The sequence below is a fragment of the Trichosurus vulpecula genome, chromosome 2 (assembly GCF_011100635.1).
Source record: "Trichosurus vulpecula isolate mTriVul1 chromosome 2, mTriVul1.pri, whole genome shotgun sequence".
In the NCBI taxonomy this organism is placed as follows: domain Eukaryota; kingdom Metazoa; phylum Chordata; class Mammalia; order Diprotodontia; family Phalangeridae; genus Trichosurus; species Trichosurus vulpecula.
Window position 1 is genome coordinate 238,649,794 of NC_050574.1, and position 23,831 is coordinate 238,673,624.

The 23,831-nt window shown below is 38.3% G+C and overlaps 1 protein-coding gene across 2 annotated transcripts in view; it reads left to right on the forward strand.

Annotated features, from left to right (window-relative positions):
• PPP1R1C (protein phosphatase 1 regulatory inhibitor subunit 1C) overlaps nt 1-22,570 on the forward strand; it is a 196,427-nt gene extending 173,857 nt beyond the window's left edge. For both annotated transcript variants that reach the window (XM_036747185.1, XM_036747186.1), the window contains exon 5: nt 22,345-22,570. In XM_036747185.1, the coding sequence (XP_036603080.1) occupies nt 22,345-22,433 (89 nt within the window). In that variant the 3' untranslated portion in view covers nt 22,434-22,570. The remainder of the gene's footprint in view (nt 1-22,344) is intronic.
• The last annotated feature ends 1,261 nt before the right edge of the window (nt 22,571-23,831 follow it).

The following is a 23,831-nucleotide window of genomic DNA, read 5'->3' on the forward strand; positions in this document are numbered from 1 at the left end:
TTTGTTGCAAAGAGGCTAATTTAGGTTTAGAGTAAGGAAATAACAATTGGAGTTGTGCTTAAAAAGAAATTGCATGCTTCAAAAGGTAGCAGGTTCCCCCTTACAAGAGATCTTCAAGCAAAAGCTAGAAGATTCTTTGTCAGATATGTCTTATGGGGGCCCCTTTTTGAAGTATAGGCTGGACTACTGGATCTTGAGCCCCTTTTCTGAGATCCCATGATTTAGGATTGTCTTTAGGGTTTCTTCCTCTCTAGATTTCTAAGATTCTTTTACGTATGATTTTAACACCAGTAATAACTCAGTAGCTTAAATCCACTTGATCACTCTTTGCACTATTTGTTGATTAAGTATGAGGGCATCTTCACCATTTGAGCACTAGTATATTTTTTTGCCCCCAGAGGTTTTTAAAGAATATCTTAGTTTGATTCTTATATCCCATAAATTCTTGGTCCCATTTCTGTTCTCTCATATTCTCTATTCACTTTCCTAATGGTAAGTATGCTCTATAGACTCTTTTAGCTACCACCCTTCAATAATTTTGCACTCATTTCTCTTTCCCTTTTCTTCTTTGCCCTCCATATTTCTGTTTCCCTAGGATGTGAGTATCTATGGTATTTATGTAACCATTGCTGGCACATGGAAATATTTTTCTTCTGGACAGCATATCAACCAATCATCCTACATCTTCACATGTTGTGTCCCTGACCCTTTTGTGCTCCCTTCAAGAAATTTTCATTGACTACCAATATTCAAGGATCCTGAATATTTGAGATTACCACTATTCTAGGTGTTGGATAACTGATATTTTGCTCTACTATCTTCCTGACTCTTATTTATTACGTTTCATGGTATACTTTTTTTCTTATTAGTGGTGAAATTATATTTTGCAAACACACACACATATACATATATATTTTATATAAATAGCTACACATCTACGTATCTATTAAATTCCCTATTTTAATAGTACTAACGCCGACAAATCCATTAATTTGAAACTTTGGTGCCATCTTTGACTCCTTCCTTTCCTCATCTTCTACATAGACCAAATTCTGTTAATGCCTTCTTTGCAGAATTAGGGTGAGAAGGCCAGGGCAGAGACAATTTCCAGGGTAGAAGTAGAAAGTTTCTCTTCATTAGATAACTTCAAACAAATAACTGTATGGCCAACAATCAAGTATTTGAAGAAAGGATTGTTTTCAGGTTTGGGTTTGACTGGATGGACACTGAGATCTTTTCCAACTCTGAATTTCTGTGATTATATAATATTCTCTCTTAAGACTCTTCTGTGTTGAATCATAACTAGAAATTTTATTGCCTGGAATAAGGAAAAAGAAGTGCTTCCTCAAGCGAATATTGTTATGTGAGAATAATATAGGAAGGAAAGGGTCTCTAGAGCTGACAAACAGGTCGCTATGATGAAGATGAAGAGAAGGGTAAAGTGCTAATCAGATTTAGAAGGAGGAATAACATTATTCTCCCATGTTCCTTTTTCTTCCCTTTCTGGTCCCTACAGATCTTATCCTAGGAAAACACTAACTGAAGCAGAAGGAGAGGGTGTGACACCAAGCAATGATCACCAGAGGAAAGAGCTGCCAGTGGCTAGCATTTGTATAGCATTATATTGTCTCCCAAGAACACGATGATGTTGTTAGCATGGTTATTACTACCCCTATTTTGCAGTTAGAGAAAGAGGTACAGAGACACTAAATGACTTGGCTAAGATCATACTGTTAGGAAGTCGGAAAGTCAGAATTTCAGCCTGGGTTTTCTGTCTGCAGATGCCACAGTGTTGGGTTTTTTATTTTTTTTAACTGCACCACAGTAGCTTCTCCAGGAAAAGAGAGGCCCAGAGAGAGCCAGATAAAGCAACTGAGTAGCCAGAAGGTGGTATGAGCATGATACCTAAGAAAACAAGATGACAGGGCCCTCAAGATGGGCACCAAAGGGTGCCACTGAAGACAACATGTATTTGCTTCTTTCACAATTTTTCATAGAACTGGCTCTCCTTTTCATTTGGGAAGAACTGTTTGAAAAAATAATAATCCCTAAAAGCCCCTATGAAGTAGGTCCTATTATTCCCATTTTATAGATTTTAGATATATGTATATGGGGAGAGAGAAAGAGAGAGAGAGAGAGAGAGAGAGAGAGAGAGAGAGAGAGAGAGAGACGGAGAGACAGAGAGACAGAGAGAGACAGAGGGGGGAGGGAGCAGAGAGAGAGAGAGAGAGAGAGCATGCTTGTGCAGGGTCAAACAGCTAGTAAGTGTTTGAGATATTATTGAAACCTAACCCTTTGTCAATCCAACATTCTATCAATTGTGCTGCCTTCCTTCCCCAGAAAGCATTAAAACGTAAGAATAATTCTTGGAAACTTGAGTCATGTACATGACGCTTATAACATTCTACATTTTAAGAACAGATTTAGTCAGTAATTGAAAAAGGAGTAAGGGAAGAAAAATGTAGAAATAATAATACAAAATCTGATGTGTCTTTCTGGGGATTAGAAGTCAATTTTTTTTTACTCCATCTAGCTAGAGCCCACCAGAGATTGCTATTTAATGTAGTATGATGTAATGATGTTTTTCTCTGATCCAAGATGTGTCTTTTGCTTAGTTTTACTAAGGTAATTACAAAAGGCACTGGCAAAGCCAACCCCCAAGTTGCTCCTAGTTTTTAAGTGCCCTGAAGCCATTGCCTCAGGATCCCATATGGCACAAGTTTAGAGAGGGTACTATTGTTCTCACAGATAGAAAGATCTGGTATGTTTCTCCTCCCCCCACCCCAATAAATATATATCTTCTTAAAGCAGACAATGACTTAATATTTCTTTTGCTTCTACACAAATTCTTTCCTTCCTATAATTATATTTCTATTATTTTATCTAAAGTTCATTTGTTTCTTATTGGTGCCTGTCCTAGAATAGAGTTTGTCACTCAAATGGGGTGTTATTTATTTCCCTTTGGTCTTAATGACTTAGCATTAGTCTCCAATTAGGTAAGGTAGAGAGAAAACTAAGAATAGATAATTTCTCCTCTATTTTTCAGGCCTTCTCTTTCTTCCCAACACAAAAGATTTCCTTTTGCCATGTCTTTATTTATACTGGTCATTCCTAAATCAAGTTTCCCTCCACCAGGAACTAGCTATATGGTTTATATATCTAACTAGGAAACTTATTTTCCCTGATTTTCAATACATGTGTAGCATGGTATAAGTGTGGGTGTGATATGGTACCCTTCCCCGCTTCTTTCCCCTTGGGGTGGATCATTCACTACACCCTATACTCATGTCTGAGGAGTTTTTCCCGGAGCAGGGACAGCAGAGACCACTGCAGTGCAGCAGCCCATGCTCAGGGACCTTTGAGTAACCTTAGTACATAAGAAATATACATCTACATTTATGATTATAGCTCTGAACTCTTACCAATGTGCTTCCCATTTATATAAATTAGCCACAGAACTGCCATTAACTTTTAATTATAAAACATTTGCCAACTGAGAAGTCAAATTCAAGAATGAACATAACTTTTCCTTAATAGCAGGCCAAATTAGAAATAAAATTTAATCCTTGCACCCATAAACCTGGGTCACACTCTCACCAATGTAAACAGTGTCTGTAGAAAGAGAGTGAGCACAAAATTATAGAGGCACATGAGTAGGGAAATGTGCCATAGGCAACTCATGACTGTAGACTTCAGGCCTGAATGTCTGCAGTGTTTTTAGATAACAGCTTTCTATTCCTCTTCTGGACATATCTATTCTTCTGCAAGATAAAGCTGCTTCTCTGCTACTATCTGGCTGCTAAAGCAGTAAGTACTTTTAGCTAACATAGAATTGTAGAGCTTCCCAGGTTTTCTGCCCTGGCCACTGAGGCAGTGTGACACTTTCCAGTGAAAAACAATTCAATTTCATAAACATTTATTAATCATCTACTGTGCACCAGGCAGTATTCTAAGCACAGTAAATAAAAAAGAGGTAAAAGACAGGCCCTTCCCTCAAGGAGCTTATAATCTAATATGGGGGATAACATGCAAACAAATATGCACAAAGCAAGTTGTAGACAATACAAATAGGAAATAATTAAAAGAGGGAAAATTAGAATAATTAGAATTAAGAGGGGTTAGGGAAGACTCCCTGTAGAAGGTGGAATTTTAGTGGGTATTTAATGGAAGCCAAGGAGCAGAAGAGGCAAAGTGTTCCAAGCATGGAGTTTAACCAGAGAAAATGCCCAGAACCAAAAAATGGAGTGTCTTGCTCTAGGAACAGCCACAAGGCCAGTGTTACTGGGTTGAAGAGTATGTGTTGGGAAGGAAGGTGTTACGGAGACTGGAAAGATATGAAGGGGCTAGGTTACAAAGGGTTTAAATGCCAAATACAGCATTTTGTATTTGCTGCTAGAGGCAATAGGAAGCCACTGGAGTTTATTGAGTAGGGTGTAGGACATGTCAGAACTTCAGTCTAGGAAAATCACTTTAGTGACTTAATGGAGAATATATTGGAGCAGGGAAAGATTTGAGCCAGGCTAACTGACCATCAGGCTAGTGCAATAATCCAGGTGCTGAGTACTAGAGTGTTGGAAGTGTCAGAGGAGATGGGTAGTGGTACATTCAGGAGATGTTGCAAAGATTAAATTGCTAGGCTTTGGGAGCATGGATGTGTGTGGGGGGGTGTGAATCAACGATGGAATTGAGGAATCAAGTAAGGAACCAAGGATGACTCCTAGGTTGTGAGCCTGAAAGACTGAGAGGATGGTGTGCTCTTTACATTAAGAGGGAAGTGGGTGGGTGAGATTTTGGGGGGAAGATAATGAGTTCCATTTTAGATATATTGAGTTTAAGATGTCCACTGGACATACAGCTCAAGATGTCTGAAAGGCAGTTGGAGATATGAGATTGGAGATCAATAGAGAATTTGGGGCAAAACAAGTAGATGTGAGAATCATCAGCATAGAATTGGAAATTAAGTCTGTGGTTGTGAATGAGATCACCAAGTAAAATAATAGAGAGGGAGAAGAGACCCAGGAAAGAACCTTGAGGGAAACTTAACAGTTAGAGGATGTGATCTGGATGAGGATCCAGCAAAGGAGGCAGAAGATTAGTGATCAGAGAAGGTAGGAGGAGAACCAGCAGAGACTGTTGTCCTAACAACTGAGAGAGAAAAGAATTTCAAGGAGGTGAGAGTGATCAAGTGCGAAAGGCTTCAGAGAAGTCAAGGAGAGTAATGATTGAAATCATCAGTAGCTTTGGAGAGAGCAGTTTAGGTATAAGGAAATGATCAGATGCCAGACTGTAAAGGTGTAATAATAGAGTGAGAAAAAAAAGTGGAGGGACCTTTTCGGGATGGTCTCTTCAAGAAGTTTAACCACAAAAGGAAGAAAAGATATGGGACAATAGTTAGTAGGGATGGAAGGATCAAGTGAAAGTTTTTTTTTCAGGATTGGAGACAAATGGTCACGTTTATAGGCAGTAGGAAATAAGCCAGTAAGAAGGGAGAGATAAAAAATATGTGAAAGAGTAGGGATGATAGAGGGAGCAATCTGTGAAAGGAGATGGGATGGAATGGGATTGCTTGAACAACAGTATCCAATTTGGGGTTCCATCTTCTGCAAGCAGTTTTTTCTAGTTGGCTGCCTTTGTCAGTTTCTCTCATGGTTTCTTTTTTTATTTAACTTGTGAAAGTATGCAAAACATGTTTCCATATTTGCCATATCTCAAAGAAAAAAGCAAAAAAACTAAAGCAAGAAAAAGATACTTCAATTTGTACTCAGAGTTCATCAGTTCTCTCTCTGGATGTGATTAGCATTTTTTCATCATGATGCCTTTAGAATTGTCTGAGATTATTCTATAAATCGGAGTATCCAGGCCTTTCACAGTTGATCATCATTGCAGCATTGCTGTTATTATGCATATTGGTCTCCTGGTTCTTCTCACTTTACTTTGCATCAGTTCGTATTGGTCTTGCCATGTTTTTCTGAAATCACCCCCTCATCATTTCTTATAACACAGTAGTATTCCATCATAGTCATATGCCACAATTTGTTCAGCCATTCCCCAATTGATGGGTACCCCCTCAATTTCCAATTCCTTGCTACTACACAAAGAGGGGCCATAAATATTTTCATACATATAGGTGCTTTTTCTTTTCCTTTGATATTTTTGAGATGAAGAGCTAGTTGTAGTATTGCTGGATCAAAAGGTATGCACAGTTTTATAGCCTTTTGAGTAATAGTTCCAGATTGTTCTCCAGAGTGGTAGGGCCACTTCATTACTTTCCAACAGTTCTTTACTGTACCTATTTTTCTTCATCCCCTCAGCATTTTTCATTTCTGATAGGTGTGAGGTGGTACTTCAGAATTGTTTTACTTTGTTCTTCTCTAATTAATGGTGACTAAGAGCACTTTTAATACGACTATAGATAACTTTGATTTCTTCTTCAAAACTATGTATTAAGGGGCTGCTAGGTGGTGTAGTGAGTAGAGAACTGGCCCTGGAGTCAGGAGGACCTGAATTCAAATGAGGCCTCAGACACTTGACACGCTTAATAGCTGTGTGACCTTGGGCAAGTCACTTACTTAACCCCAATCGCCCTGCCTTCCCCCCTGCCAAAAAAAAAACTATATGTTAATATACTTTGCCTATTTATCAATTGGGGAATGGCTCCTATTTTTACAAATTTGACTCAGTTACCTGTACATTTGAGAAATAAAACCTTTATCAAAGAAACTTGCTATTAAAATTTTTATATTACTTCATTGTCTCTGGTATCTTTTAGCATAATGTGTTTTCTCTGATTATCTCATTTACTTAGGTCCCTTTTTGCTTTTGCTTTGCCAAAGATCATTATTGTTACCCCTGCCTTTTTTTCCTTCAGCTGAAACATATTAGACTCTGCTCTAGCCCTTTATTTTAATTCTGTGTGTGTCTTTCTGTTTTTAGTTTATCTCATATACAACATATTATTGGATTCTGGTTTCTGATCTATTCTGCTATCTGCTTCTGTTTTATGGGCCAGTTCATTCCCTTTCACATTTATGATTACTGTATATTTCCCTTCATCCTATTTTCTTCTATTTAACATTTTCTCTCACTTTTTATCCTATCTGGTCTTTCCATCAGGAATGCTTAGAAGTCCTATATTTCATTAAATATCTATCTTTTCCTGCTAAAGGATTATACTCAGTTTCACTGGGTAAGTGATTCTTGGTTGTGATCTTAGCTCCTTTGCCCTCCAGAATATCATATGGTAAACCTCTGCTCTTTTAACATTGAAGCTGCTAAATCTTGTGTGATCCTGGCTATGGCTCTATCTTATCTAAATGGTTTTTTTCTGGCTGGTTGCACTATCCCTCCTTGATCTATTTTCTGGGTTGGTTGTTTTTTTTCAATGAGATACTTCACATTTTCTTCTATTTTTTCATTCTTTTACCTTTGTTTTATTGTTTCTTGAAGTCTCATGGAATCATTACCTTCTGCTTGCCCAATTCTAATTTTTAAAGAATTATTGCCTTCAGTGAGTTTTTGTACCTCTTTTCCCATTTGGTCTATTTTGCTTTTAAAGGAGTTCTTTCTCCCAGTGTTTTTGTACCTCTTTTGCCAAGCTGTTATTTTTTTAAAATAGTTGTATTTCCCCAATTTTTCCTTTACCACTCTTTCTATAACTCTTCCAGGAATTCTTTTCTGCCTTTTTCTATATAGAAAGCATTTTCATAAGGAAGGAACAATACCTTATATCTATCTCATCCTTGCCTTTTGTACCTATCTATTCTTTCAGTCTAGACTTGTAATTTCATTAATAATAGGGACCCCTCAGTACGGCATCATCTAAGCTGCTGGGCATCATCTAAAGGGCAGTTAATAGAACACTAGATCTAGAGTGAGGAACACTTAAGTTGAAATCCAGCCCTAGATATTTGCAAGAGTTGGGTGATCCTTAATCTCTATCTGCCTCAATTTTCTCATCTGTAAAAGGGGGATAATAATAGTACCTACTTGCATGGGTTGCTGTGAATATAAAATGAGGTAATATTTGTAAAGCAGGAAACTGGAAATAGGGATTTTATGGGTAGGATAAAAGTAAGCCAAATATAATTCATTTATCCAACGAACATTTATTAAGCACCCACTATGTGACAGGCACTGTGCTGTAAGTGCTGGGAATACAAAAACAGACAGAAGACTGTCTCTGTCCTCAAGGAGCTTACAATTTAATGGGGGAGACAACATGCAAAAATATATACAAAGCCAGCCATATATAGGATAAATAGGAAATTATTAAAAGGGAGAAAGCACTAGAATTAAGAAGGAATAGAGAAGGTTTCCCATAGAAGGTAGCATTTGTGTTGGGACTTAAAGGAAGCCAGGGAGACCAGTAGTCAGAGTGGAGGAGGTCCAGGCAAAAGAGACAACCAGAGAAAATGCTTGGAGCCAAAAGATGGGAGTGTCTTGTTCGTGGAACACTCAAAAGGGCAAAAGAAATTATTGTGGGAGCAAAAAATTTGAGCCTCAAGCACGAGCCATACAATGGCAGTGGAACCAAGTGACCAAAGGGCTGAGTGAGGGTTACAGGAACCAAGCATTCCCTGAGCTGGGTAGCTTCAGGGCAGATGTCAACAAAATAGAGATAGTTGGAGAGGTTCTGTCAGAAAGGAAGCTCTCAGAGAAGGATGAGAAAGGAAATAGACCTGGGACATGGTACAGACCAAAGAGATTCTGAAATTGAATGCAATGGTCAAATTATAAGATAAGCTCTTTTTTGATGAAAGGAAATTTTAAGCAACAGGAAAATCATTGGATCAACCACCTTTCTTAGTCCCTACGAGCTCACAGTGGCTTCTGAACTAGGATTCACATTCCCATCAATAGGACTAGTTAACTACATTTGCTGAGCAAAGTATCATCACATACTAGGTAAATATCTATTCACTTGAGACAATTGATTACATCTTGTCTTGCTGGACAGAACTTAAACAGTGAGTCCTTCTTGACAAACTGAAATGCTGTATTAGTGCCAATAAAACATAGATGGTAAATGTCATCTTTTCTGTTGATCATATAGGGAAGGAAAATAGGTGTAAGGACTAGAGAGGACATTGAAGGTCACAGACTCCAACACCATCATTTTACCTGTGCAGTAATGAAGGCACAGAGAGGGTAACTGTCTTGCCAAAGGATACACATGTATTAAGCGTGAGTGCAGGGATTGAAACCCAAGGTTTTTGACTCCTAATGTAGCTTTCCTTGGACATATGGGAGGAAATAAACTTTATTTTATCCACTTCTCTGCCTTGTGTAACATTTCTGTCTTTGTATCTCTACCCAGTGACTAGAATAAATTTGGAACTTAATAATGAATTGTTTGTTGATTGATTTATTTATTGACTTCTTCCTTTTCCTAACTAAAATAAATGGTACCAGAAGTCTGTGCTTTTGAACAATAATAGCTGATGTAACAGAGGTATGGAATATGGTCAGATTTTCCCTTCCTGGGGTTTAATACCGAGCATTGGCTAATATTCCCTGCCTGGTTCCACTGCATGTAACTTTGGGGGCTGCTGATAGCCTTGTATGAGTGAAGGGCTTGCACTGTGTGATATAGAAGGGTTCTTTAAGTATCTTCTGAGTTTGAAATGGGTGGCTATACACAAGGAATGATGACCTGACCTTCTGTAGTTTCCTTGATGGCTAGGAGGGACGCAGATTACTTTGTACTGCCCTCTAAAAAGCTGGATGGAGGGGTCAGCATGCCTTTCCTATCTCTCACCAAAACATGTTCTCAGAGCCTGCTTCTGGCCCAGCAGACACTGAATCATCAATTATCAGGAATTCATTAGAAAAGTCTTTGTCCTTGCTCCCAGCAAGTTCTTGAGTCCCACAAGGCCCAAAGTAGGCCATGAAATGGAGAGGAAAGAGTCAAGGAATATTTACAAGTCCTCTATCTAACCTGCCAGGAAAGGCAAATCTGAACCCATGCTCCATGACTCTTATACACTCATACTTTAAATGGTACTTTTAAGGCCTTTGAAACACTTTGCATACAGTTTCTCAGCTGAGTCTTACAGCAGCTCTGTGAGGTAGATTCTATGTGCATCATTGCAATTTTATGGATGAAAAACCTGCATTTCATAGAGATGAAGTAAGTTGCTTATTTATGGTCACACAGATAATTACAGTCAGAGGTGGAATTTCTACCCATGTCTTCATGACCTTAAATCCAATATTCTAATCATGACATGAAGCTTCCACAAGTGAGCTGAATCACTTCTCATACACAGTCTATTACCCTCTTTCAGGACTGTCCAGGCAGGCTTATCTATGAGAAGAATTATCTTCCCAAAGATATTGCTTATGTGCTTTATAGCAGCAGAGGGAAGAAAGGTAGTTGACAGGCAGAGAAATGGCTCTCACACTCTTGAATCCTTTTAAAATATCACTGATTTTGAAACGTGGTCTGAGTAATTTCATCATAAGTTGCACTAATACTGGGAACTAAGATAAGAAAAATGAAATAAAGTTGAATGACGGATGAAAGCCCTCCCAGCGGCCCATCAGGGATGAATACGTGGGTTCTATTTAACTTTCAAAGTGCTTTTGACCCAATCACGCTTCTCAGAGGAAGTAACAGAACAGAAGAAATATAAATAGTCCAAAAATAGTAAACACGATAACAAGTAGAAAAAATTCAAAACAAATTTGTAGTAAGTTGTTTTCAGGATGAAGTAAACTAATGAGGTGCTATCTTCATCCCTACATATGCATAGAAAAATATGACCATTGGGCTTGAGACTCAAAGTACAAATAGAACTAGAGAAAATTTGTGAGAGCTGAAAGGGGGCCCTAGCAATAATCAAGTCTTACTCTCCCATTTTATAGATCAGTATAACATAGGATAAAGGAATTCAAGGCTGGCTAAAACCTCAGGGATCATTTAATATCTATGACAAATACAAACAAAACAAGAAAATATGCATATGAGATCAAGACAGCTAAGGCCTAGCATGAGCCTGAGACTCCTAAAGATGGCAATGAAAACAACAAAAAAAGTTCTTTTAAGTTATCTTTGTGGGGAGAGCCAAGATGGAAGGGACAGAAGTACAGCGAGCTCCTACTCCCTACCACCAACACACGCACATGCTAGAGCGCGCGCGCACACGCGCACACACACACACACACACACATATACCTCCAAACAGGTCTAGAAAACTCACCAGACAAAATCCTGTTTGGGAAAGACAAGAAAAAAAATCACAGTGAGTCATTTTTCCAGCTCAGGTTGCCATTGGGAGATAGAGTTCTGCAGTCACTGGGGAAGGGGTCAGGCAAGGAGTACACTTGTAGAGAATTTCTGGACAGTGAAATGCTGTGAACAGGGCAAGAAGAGTTCCCTGATACAGAAGAGAGAGTCCTAAACTGGCCCAGGGTATAGGAACTGGTGCCAACTGGCAGCTTTAGTGTGCACCGGCATCTATGATTGACAGTCCAGAGTGATCTCATCATGAACCATACCCTATGTTCTAAGCAAGGAGCAAATTCAGAAACAAGCAGCAGTAATGTGGCTCAGAGCCCAGTACTCTCCAGTTGAGACCCACGCTCTCAGTTCTAGGTTCTAGTCCAGTCTGAAGACTATAGAGGCATAACCAGTTCAGGAATCTCAGACTAAAGGGAAGCCCCAGTGCTATTGCTCTGAACCAGAAAAGATTTCCAGGAGACTGATAATAACTAAGTTCAGCAGCAGCAGTCTACTAGAACTCTAAATGGAGCAATTCCAAAAACCTGTTGTTCAGATCCAAACCCAAGTCAGAACTTGCAGAGCTCAACCAGGGGTACAGAAATCAGACTTTACCCTTAATTAGGCTACTTTGGAAACACTAAAGTTTTTAGGTGCCCAATCTAAGCTGTTCCTTAGAACCTGAAATAACATAATATTCAATACTTCAAAAAAGTGGTAGCAGGACCAGCCCAGGCATTCAATACAGAAATATGCAGAGCCTGACCATAATTAACATAAAGTCCGAAGTCAAGAAGTAGGCTAGAAAAAAACAAACAAATAAACAAACACAAAAGAATTCCATCAAAGAAAGCTATCATGATGACAGGCAAACTGAAGACACAAATCCAGAAGAAAATGACTCCAAAATATTGACAAAGCATCAAAGAAAAAGACAGCTTGAACATAAACCCAACTAGAATTCCTAGAAGAGCTAAAACAAGAATTGAGAGTTAAACGGCTTTAAAAAAAAATAGGGGATTGAGAACACTAGCGGAAAGCATTAGGAAAGAAAAGTTATTGGAGAAAAATTAGAAAGGGAATCAACAGCTTGGTACAAAATCTTGCCCAAGCAACAATCTCCCTGAAAATTAGAATGATTCCATTAGACAAGGCATATTGAAACAAAGTCAAAAGACTGGGGGAAAAAAAGAAAATGTAAATATCTCAGTAAAAACAACTGACCAGGGAAACAAATCAAGGAGAGAACTTAAAAATCATTGAACCAGCTGAAACTATGATCCCCTCCCCACCAAAAGGAGCCAAATATTCATATTTCTTTTTAAAAATGCATTTTAAAATGTTAAAATTGCAATTCAACAAGTACAACACATTTTCTTTACAGAAATAAGTCAAGCACCTATGATTTTGTCCACCAGCCCACATTTCAACCTATCTCTAACGTAGGGCCTTAGAGACTTTCCTGAAGCTCTGAGAAGCGACAGTCCTTGACTTCAAGTCTAGGGCTACTCATGACCAAGCTGCTTCTATACATTTATGTCTCTTAACACTTAAAAATAACAGTCAAGGCAGTAATATGGTATATACAGGATACTGTCACTGGAGTGAAGCGAGGTGAGCTCTAGTCTCAGTGATGCTGATTATTTGTATGACCTCAGACAAGCCTCTCAGCCTCTCTGACATTGGACCACCTATAAAAATGACATGGGTAAAGTAGGTAATCTCTAAGGTCTCTTTCAACTCATTTAGGTGTATGGTTCCATAAAATTTAAATAATAGTCCATAAAATAAGCTTTAGGGCAGGTATGTAGTATTAACAAACCAGTTCTAAATTTTAAGAATTGGATGATAATGGTTTGGTTTGAGTATTTCCAGTAGTAACTGAAGTTTGGCTGCAGTATACTTTGCCTTATTAGTAATGTGACATTTTGACATTTCCAACATTCCATGGAGAATAGCTTCAGAGACCCTTTTTCCTGCAAAGCACTATCTTTCAAGTTATCATCTAGGTTCTTCTCCTTATGAATTTACTTCTTTAGTATTTAAAAATGGTTCCACAAAAGATAATGTTCATTTCTGGCTTTTTTTGGTTTGTTTTAGGGAGCTTCTGCTTGCCTTTTCAATTTCTCCGAAATCTCTTCTGGAGTTGTGGATGCCAAAATCTTTACCACTTTTTGCGACATTTACCACCCTTATCTAAGATAACATCACTCTTCCTAAGTTCCAGGACCTTGGAAAGATACTGACATAGTTCTGCATCTGCTTCCCCTCTTGACAGAGGTGCAGCAATAGCTACACTTAAGTTCTCAGTTGTCACAGCTTCTTGGGCACTCTGGCACCAGAAATGAACCTGACCGCTACTGCTGCCTTGGCACCAACTCGGCCCCCTCAGCCCAGGGGCAGAGGTAGATCATGGGCCACTAGATCTTTTCCACCAGGAAAAAAGAGCCGGTGCCCTAAATATCATATTTCAAGAAATCATAAAAGAGAATGGCCCAGAGCTCTTCAAACCAGAGGGCAAAATGGAAATAGAATGTACTGGTCACCTCCTGAAAAAAAAAAAAACAACAAAAACTAAAAAAAATCCAAACAAAAATGAAAACTCCCTGGAATATTATATCCAAAATCCATATTTTCCAGATCAAAGGGGCAAGCAGCCATAAAGAAAGTTCCAAAAAGCCAGTCAGAATCAAACAATATTTAGCTGCCATCACTATCAAGGAGCAGAGAGTTTGTAATAATTGATACAGTTATAAGCAACAATAAGTTATCTAGCAAAATTGAGTATAATCCTATAGTTGAAAAATTAACCTTTAATGAAGTAAAGAATTTCTAAGCATTACTGATGGAAAGATCAGAGCCATGGAGAAATTTTGAAGTACAAATATAAGAATTAAGAGAAATATAAAAAGGTAAACACGAATAAGCAATTATAAAGGACAAGCAAGGGTAAGAGACAACTAGGTGGCACAGTGGATAGAGTGCAGTGCCTGGAATTAGGAAGACTTATCTTTCTGAGTTCCAATCTGGCTTCAGACACTTCCTAGATGTGTGACCCTGGGCAAGTTACTTAACTCCATTTGCCTGAGTTTTCTCATCTGTAAAATGGGCTGGAGAAGGAAATGGCAAACCACTCCAGCATTTTTGCCAAGAAAACACCAAATGGGGTCACACAGAGTCAGGCACAGCTGGAAAACTATTGATGACAATTGAATAATGGAAATGATTGAACAAGGATAAGCAGTTTACATTTTAATTATAAAATAGAGAGGTAATACATGTGCACCCTCTGAACCCTATCATTATCAGAGGTCATAGAGGGAGCCCAATTAGACAGAAAGACTGGAAGTGATTCTGTTATGTCCTGATGATCTTAAAAGAAGATTGGAGAGAGGAAGAGGAATGAATACACAAGACATAAGCCACACAATTATCTCACATAATTGAATCATGCAAGTAGAAGTCTATACAAATGAGCAAGGGGAAGAGTGATTGACTCTTAAACCTCGGAATGACCTGTACTGGTCAAATGAGGAAAGAATACATATACACACACACTTGCACATACACACACACATACATACTTGCATATACACACACAGTTGGGTATACAAAGAGAAGGAAAAGGGGAGAAGGATGGAGGATGAATAATAATAATCATTATTTCTATTATAGTACTTATATAGCACCTCCCATGAGCCAGGCACTATGCTAAGCTCCTTACAATTTGTATATCATTTGATCCTCACAACAACCTTTTGAGATAGGTGCTATTATTATCCTGTTTTTTACAGTTAAGGAAACTGAATCAGGCAGCAGTTAAGTGACTTCCCAAAGGTCACATACCTAGTAAGAATCAGAGGCCAGATTTAAACTCGGGTCTTCCTGACTCCAGGTCCAATTTGCTATCCAATGTACCACCTAGCTAAGAAAAGGTGGACTGAGGGAAAAATTAGTTCTAAGAAAAACAAAATCTAAGGATGTGCCAAAATATTTATGTCTCTTTTTGTGGTGGCAAAGAATGGAGATCTAAAGGGGTGCTCATTAATTGGGAATGTCTGGACAAGTTATGTTCTATTAAATGTCATAGACTACCATTGTGCTGTGAGAAATGATGAAAGGGATAGTTTCAGTGAAACATGGGACTTGTATGAATTGGTGCAGAATGAAGGGAGCAGAACTAGGAAAAGCAATTTATACAATACAACAATACGGTAAAGAGAAACAACTCTGAAAGACTTAGGAGCCCTGATTAGCATAGTGACCAACCATGGTTCTAAAGGAATCATGATAAAATGTGCTACCACGACCTGATAGAGAGGTATAGGACTTGGAGTACAGAAGGACGCTTGCATACATACACTTGCATATACAAGTATACATATGTGTATGCTTGTATACATACATATATGTGTGTGTATATATGTATGTATTGTATGTATGTTTTGTTTTTTCTCAATTGGGGAAGTGCTGGGCAGGAGAGAAGGGAGATTTTGATTATTTGTAAAAATGATATTCAATATAATTTTTTTACCAAATTAAAAATATTATTAATGTTTTGTTTTTATAGTACATATAGTACATATTCACGACATATTATTTCCATTTCCTAAGAGGTTTCTTGTAACAAAGTAAAACTAATAATATAGTGACCTCCTCTGAAAGTGCAAACAACATTTCACATCTGTAGCACCCCCTCTCTATTAAAAAACACTAACAGAAATCTATTTTCTCTCCCTCCCACTCCTCAACTCATTGTGATAAAAAAATTAAAAGCAAATTTCTTATAACATGTGCATAGTCAACAACTGTGTCCTCCTATAGGTCCTCTAGAGGTTGTTCAAAACCTGAATGCTGAGGGACTTTCTTGAGCTATCTTGATATAGCATAGAAATCAGTTCAGTGGGATCCAATGAATATTTCTTAAGCACTTACTAAGTACCATGAACTTACATGGACTGTCATTGGTACTCTCACTACTCGACCAGCCCACCTTCTAGTCTGCTCTTATATCTTTCTGGTGCCACCCATGGTGCCACCATCTTCTACGTGTAGCCAAAGCTTTGGAGTTACTCTCCTAACTCCTATGCATTCTAGCCACCTAGAACCCATAAGATGACTGCTCCCTCCCCACTCAAGGGGAGCCTGAAGGGATTGAGGATATATTTATAACACTATAGTTCCTAAATCCTCACAAATGTTTTCCTTATTGATTAGTAGTTGATGTCAATTAGCCTTTAGAAAAGGGTATTTACTAAGGTGTTATAATACCACCAGTTCTTGTACATACCTCACTCTCACCTTTCAATCATGTCCCACTACCTCACAAGTACATACCAAGTCCAGAGGAAAGTGGGCCCGAGCTTAGAGCTAGAGTCCTCAAGATATTCTCCTTTAGGTATGTTCTGACTTTTTGCTAGGCACCTTAGAGACTCAGAGTCCTGAAGTACCTTTCTTCAATGTCTTTTTGTCTTCATCTCCCCAGGTGGCTCCCAAGGAAAAAGTGAGACTGTGGTGACTTTGCACAGCCCTCCTTCACTTAAATCCGATTCACTTGAAAATCATGGCATCACTTTCCTGATGCCATGGTCCTCCTCCAGAAAGGACAAACAACAACAACTTCATCTCCCAATGCAGACACTTCCACCATTCATTTCTCTTCAATAGGTGCTACTAGGATTCCTTTAAGAAGTCTAAAATTTTCTTCTGGTTGGGAAGGGGAAAGGTGGGGCATGGGGAGTGAGGAGACAAAGGTTCTTCTTTCAGGAATCCATCTATGGTGCTAGGCTGGAAGTACTCTCTCTTCAGTTCTGGTAAATGCTCAAATACTTGGACTCCAAGATAGCTTGCTAGTTTTATAGAAGACCCACAGAGTATACCTGAATTCCTGCAGCCAATACCAACGCGCATCTTGTGAAGCACCACTTTAAATTAGCCAGGGCTTTCTCTCTTTCCAAACTGATTAACCAGATAACTTCCATCTAGTCTAATGCTCTTGACTGAATGCTTTAGTAGGAGTGTTTTCATTTGTTTAAGGTAGTAGCTATGTGACCTGAGCAAGTCACTTAACCTCTGCCTTAGTTTTCGCAACTGTAAAATTGGGATAATAATAGCACCAATCTCCCAAGGTTGTTGTGAGGAACAAATGAGATGATATTTGTAAAGCATTTTGCAAACCTTAAAATGCTATAGTGCTAGCTATTATCATTATTGTTATTTTTTATCATTATTTTAATTATTAATTCTTCATTGTTTATTAAATGTGACCCTCACATTTAATTCTTCAGAAACTGACATTCTATGATTTACAGCTCTGTAGCATCATCAGAAGAATACTAAAGTAAAAACATGGGCCCTTATTTCAATAAAGAGCTTTGGATCATTAAAAACATTATATAATTTCCCAAAGGAAATTCAGCTTACTTTTCTCTTTTCATTTATCTATCTATCTATCTATCTATCTATCTATCTATCTATCTATCTATCTATCTATGTAGGGTAGAGTATCCTTTGAATTTTATTAATTTATTTTTAGGTTTCAACATTCACTTCCACAAGACTTTGAGTTCCAAATTTTCTCCCCATCTCTCCCCTCCCTCCACCCCAAGACAGTGTGCATTCTGATTATCCCTTCCCACAATCTACCCTTCCTTCTATCACCTCCCCACCCCTTCTCTCATCCCCTTCCCTTCTATCTTCCTGTGGGACAAGATAAATTTCTATATCCCATTGCCTGTATATCTTACTTCCCAGTTGCATGTTTTAGAATCATTTTTACAGGTATTTGAAGGGTTTAGGGGCGAGCTCAAGCAAGTCCCTGCTCTTACTCTGCCATCTTGGCTCTGCCCCCTCCATTTAATTTTTTTAAAGCTATCTTTGTAGCTAGGAAATGATAATCCCATTGCTTATGGGGGGTGACATGTTGTTAATAGGTCACAGAAAAAGCAGAAGTACTCAACTAATTTGTTTTGGTCTTCTGCAACAAAGAGAATATTTTTATGCTGAAAAGTAGAACAAATAGTAATCCATTCAACAATAGTTAAATACTTTGCCAAGAGTGATTATTGAACTAGCTACAAAAACCTTTAATAATACTTTCAATTAGTCTGTATGTCACCTACTAGGGTATCACCCAAAGTGCCTACCTGTTGCTCAATCTAACCCAGGCACAGGGATAAAAATCAGTGATGAGGTGCTGAACCACCTGGGGAAAACTGGTATGAAAACCACATTAATATAGTCAACACAGTTCCTGATCCCATCCCACCTCTTGGCAAAGTTACATAGTTTAGGAAAAGGAAATTAAAAAGCTCATTCCTGACATTAGGGTTTTAGCCAAAATCCTGACTGATCAGCAAATTTAAATATATGAAAAAAAATGCCTGTAGTATTGAAATTGAAAGCATGCCGAGAATGGGCCCTGACCTGCTAAAATGTATTGTGCATGCATAACTAGCTAGTTTGTTAAAGGAGAAGCCTCTGGACTTTGACCAAGTTAAAAGCAATTGGATACAAAGGACCATAAAATTTAGATGTGAGAGGGACCTTCAAAATCACGAATTTCAAGCCTCTCATTTTTACAGATGAGAAAATTGAAGCCGCTAGAGGTGAAGTCATTCATCCAAAGTAGTAAGTGCAGCATCAGGAATTGAACCCAGGTTCCCTGACTAAAATTGCTCTTCCCACCATACCAGGCTGGTTCATCTTCTGCTTCATTTGAAATAATTTATTTTAGGTTATCAGACCTTTTCTACTCTACCTGGTAATTTTGTACAGGAGATTTTCAGCTAAGTACAGATTAGACCAGATGGCCTCTCAGGTCCCCTTGATCTCTGAGATTTTGTAGTTCTCTTTAGATTGGAGAAAAGAAGAGTAAGGGGAGACATAATAGTTATCTTCAAATACCATATCACAACCCCCACTTACTTATTGAAGGTTTATAGGCACTTTCCTCACAATCCTTGTCAGGTCGTTGGCACAAGGATTATCTCCCTTTAAAAGGTGAGGAATATGAAGAACAAGGAGACCAGGTCACAGAACTCGACATTTTTGGCCAGAGCTCTAGTCTTCTGACTCCAAGATCAATGTTTCTGCCATTCTTCTCAGCTATAGAAAGGAAAGTAGATTTGTTGCTCTGAATGACTTGACTAACACCAATCAGCAGAAATTACAGACAGTCAGATTTTGATTCAGTCAAAGGAAGAACATTGTGAAGAATACAGCTGTCCAATCCTGGAGCAACTATCCCAGATGTCTACATAGGTTCCCTTTACCAGAGGTACTTATAAGTTGAGAGGTCACTTGTCAGGGATTCCATAAAGAGGATTATTGCTTGAGTAGGAGTTTAGATTAGATAATTTCCCATTCTCAATTTTAATGATCCTGTGGGCACCCTGTAAAATTGGTTTCAAGTTTGGAAGATAGCTTTAAAGATTAGAGTTTCTTACATTCCAATGCTAATGAAGTAGGATGACCTGTTTCCTCCCTAGATTAAAGATGATGTAATGACCTTGTCGGCCAGAGCAGGAAATTTGACCTTCAAAGGCCACTAGTGGGAAGTCTCCTAAGAAATCACTGGACCCGCCAGCATTATTGTTGTTACTGTTACTTTAATAGTGGTGTTTTTAATTCTAAAATTCACATGTTCTTTCCAGTACCCTAAGTAACATAATTTCTAATGTTATGAAGTCAGTTCTCTTCCTTAATAGCAAATATGGGTTTCAGCTAACAAGGGTTCTAAGTGCTCTGTGTATAGCCCTAAAAGTGGATATCCCCCAGGGCTCTATCCAGGGCCCTTTTATCTTTCCTCTTTATACTGTTTGACTTGTCGATCTCATCAGCAACCATGGATTCAATGATCCTATCAGTGCTGATGATTCTTATTATTCAGCCATAACCTTCAGAATCACATCTCCAACTGCCTCTTGGACATATCAAATTGAATGTCCTATGTCTATTTCAAACTCAACATGTGCAAAATTAAACCCATTTTCTTTGCCTCATTCCCTCTCATCCACACCCTCATTTATTCAGTTTCCAAGTGCTGTCAATTTTACCTTTGAAACCTGTCTTGCATGCTTCTTTTTATCTCCTTTGATACTGTCACCATTCTGGTGTAGGTCCTTATCACCTCATGCCTTGATTATTGGAATAGCCTGCTGGTTGGTCTCCTTACCTCAAGTCTCTGGCCACTCCAGTCCATCCTCCATTTAGATGTCAAATTAATCTTCCTAAAACATATATCTGACCATGTTGCCTCCTTCTTCAATAAATTCTAGTGACTTTCTATCACTTTCAGGATCAACTATAAAATCCTTTGTTTGGCATACAAAGCCTTTCAAAACCTGGCTCCCTCCTACCTTTCCAGTTTTCTTATACTTTACTCCTTCTCCACATATCCAGTGATACTTACTTCCTTGGTGTTTCTTGGGAGTGTTCAGGAGGAATAGCACCTCTGGTGTTTGGACTTGTTGAACCCTTTTCAGGGCTCCTCATCTACCTTTGGTGTCTACTTGTCACCCAACTCTCACTCATGGCTCCAACAAGCTGTAGCATGCGTGGTGGCCCACTCCAGTAAAACTGTCTCAGCAGATAGTCTAAATCAGGTTGAGGGTAATCAACAGATCTTAAATCCATTTGTGAGTTAGGGGATGTCTACCTTAAACATGTGATGCAAATGAAGACTTCCTCTGATGGAATAGGCAGATGAGAACAATTTGTTCCAAGGTCCATGGAGGTAACTGAAGCAGACACTGTGGAGCACTTAGAGCTTGGTCAGACAGAGAAGATGCCAAGGTCATCCACTACTTCCTGGGCCTTGGCCAGTCATCTTGACTTTTGTCTTGCCACTGGACTTCTGTAACTCTGGAAGAAAGAGTGAGGCTGATGACTTTGCGCAACTCTGCCTCATTTGAATCCAATTCACACGCAAATAAAGATATCACCTTTTGATGTCATTGGTCCTCCTCAAAAATGAAGGATTAACATCGACAACTGTGCTACAGTTACATGTATTTGTAGATCATCTCTTTTCTTGGCTTTCCTAATTACACAATGAGCCTGGGCTCTAACATTCATTTATTTGGTGATTCCAATCAGTAGTAATTTTAAAAATCTAGCATCTCTGTTTTCTCAGATTTTTGTCTTATTTCATGTAATATTTTCATGTATTAAATATTGTGATCATTTCCTTAGGATTGGGGTTAGAAAGTTTCCATCTCTATGGCCCAAGGGAATGGGTAAAAAAATCAATCAGCATGTATCTGTTGTCTACTATATATCAAGCACTGTGTTAGGTGCTAGGGATAATATGACAAATAATGAGATGATCCTTCCTAGCAACGCGTTTACATTTTCACGAGGGAGACAACAAGTTCATATAAAAATGAGTATAGCATAAATGGAAAGAGACTAAATATAAGTCTATGCAAAGTAAATAAATACAAGGTGGTTTAGGAGGGAGGGCACTAGCATTTGGAGATCAGTGCAGTCTAGATTCATTGTTTAAATGTTCTACTTTAGGTTACACATAAAAATATTCTAATAGAGACATTAGTACAAAGCAGTCATGGAGAAATATCCTATTCTTTGCAACTCAGTAGCCCAGTCTGTGAATTTAAACGCATAAAGAATGCCAACAGCTATGATACTTTTGTTGTTTGTGAGTTAAGGGAATGGCGCCCTTTCAAATATTTCATGACGTTAATTTTCAGGAGTTTCAGATACTCTTGTGCAGGAATGCCTACAGAAATCTTGTATCTGAGGTGAATAGTATTTTGGTGTTACAATAGAAGTCTGTTAGCTGGGGCTATAGGTTTTTAATAGGCCGTGATGCAATTCTTAATGGAGAAGATTTAACTGGAAAAGATAGCCTTGTTCTAATGGAAACTTGGCCCTGTGCTATTCTATTGCTGAATTAAAAGGTTTACATAAGACTACATTGTTGAGGTTCTTGGGGGGAGGGGAAGGGAATAAAAGCAAAACAATACCAGCACCTTGAAAACATTCCACTTATGTTTTGTTTTCACTCCTTCCACAAAGCAGCAGATCTCCCAGAAATAAAAGTCACTTATTCAATTCCTTTCTAAATGTACTTAAAATGAATATATTCTTTCTGCTTTCAGGGGTTAAACATCTGAAAAACCAGAATGACTCAGCATTCCCAGAGGAAGAAGAAGGAGTAAATGAAAGAGAAGATCAGTGGGAACACTAGTGGCAGAAATGAGGCAAGAAAGGTTCTTGTGAATAACTGAACTGCTAACCTTTCCAAATATCCCCTGAAACTCCACTGCTTGGCTTCTGGAAGCATTCTCCATCTTGGCACTCCATAATCAGTAGTGTATCTTCAGGGCAGCACTCCACTGGATTCTAGAACCACGTGCATCTTCTTCCATAGCACTTATCACCCAGGAATAAACATTTATTTTACAGTAATCTTTCTTCGTAATGATTTAGAAATGTCATTTGCAAACATGTTAGCAATCTAACTTTAATATTGCCAGTGCTTAATTCCCAATGTCTTTCTGTTATGATTTGCATTAAAGGTCAACTGTAAATAGTACCCTTCTAAAGCTACAAAATAAATACAAAATGCCTTTAGACATGGTCATGTGTCTGAGTTAAACCCGGAGAAAAATGCTTAACCAAAGGTGAACATCTAAGTCAGTCACCACATTTATCACATTCAAGTATACAATGTAGGATTTAGCATGTGCCCCAAAATGATGATGCTGGCTCTGGTGAATCACAAGATCACACTATATTAAGCTCTTGGAGCTCTATATAACCACTTACTTCTTTCTCTATGACTGGACTTTAAGGGCATTCAAAATGAAATCTGAGCTTCTTATTTCTCAAGCTCAGAAAAGTTCTTTCTCTCAGTCTCTCCCCTTCCTGCTCAAAACAAAACACAATGATAAAAAAAGTCTCTGGATCCAAAAAAGAAACATATCACCACTTTACTTGTTTATGTTATTTCCATTTTCTCAAGATCATCAACGTTGTGTATTTCCTTAACCTTAATATCTTAAAAATGTTATCTGCTCCAAGAGACTACATATCTCTCAAACTCATTTTTTTCTTATTTAAAATAGTGTCATCATCTGATAACTACTAACATGGTAAGTAGGCATTCTCCATCGAATTCTAAATGCAATCTCTACGTTATAAAATCTTGTGTGGGAACCAGCATGGGTGGATCACCATGGTGGTAGTCTTAGTGAAGTTAAGAATTTTGTGGATATATGAGGATAAGTAGTTTTCCTTCAGACAATATTTTTTTCCTGATTTTCAAAAGCTGGAACTTCTACCATATAAGGAAACTTTGAGTTGGAAGGAGGAGGTGTTTTTTTTTTTTTAACTGGAGCAAATTTAACTGTAGAATAGTCATGTTCAAATCCCACACATTTTAACAATTGACTTGAGAACAATTCAGTAGACACTGTGGATACAAAGATAAAAGTGCAAGGTTCCTGCCCTCAAGGAGTTCACATTCTTCTATGTGTATGTGTATGTGTATGTGTATGTGTATGTGTATGTGTATGTGTATGTTTATGTGTATGTGTATGTATGCACGCAGGCATGCACTGTGGTATATATGCATAACTGTAAG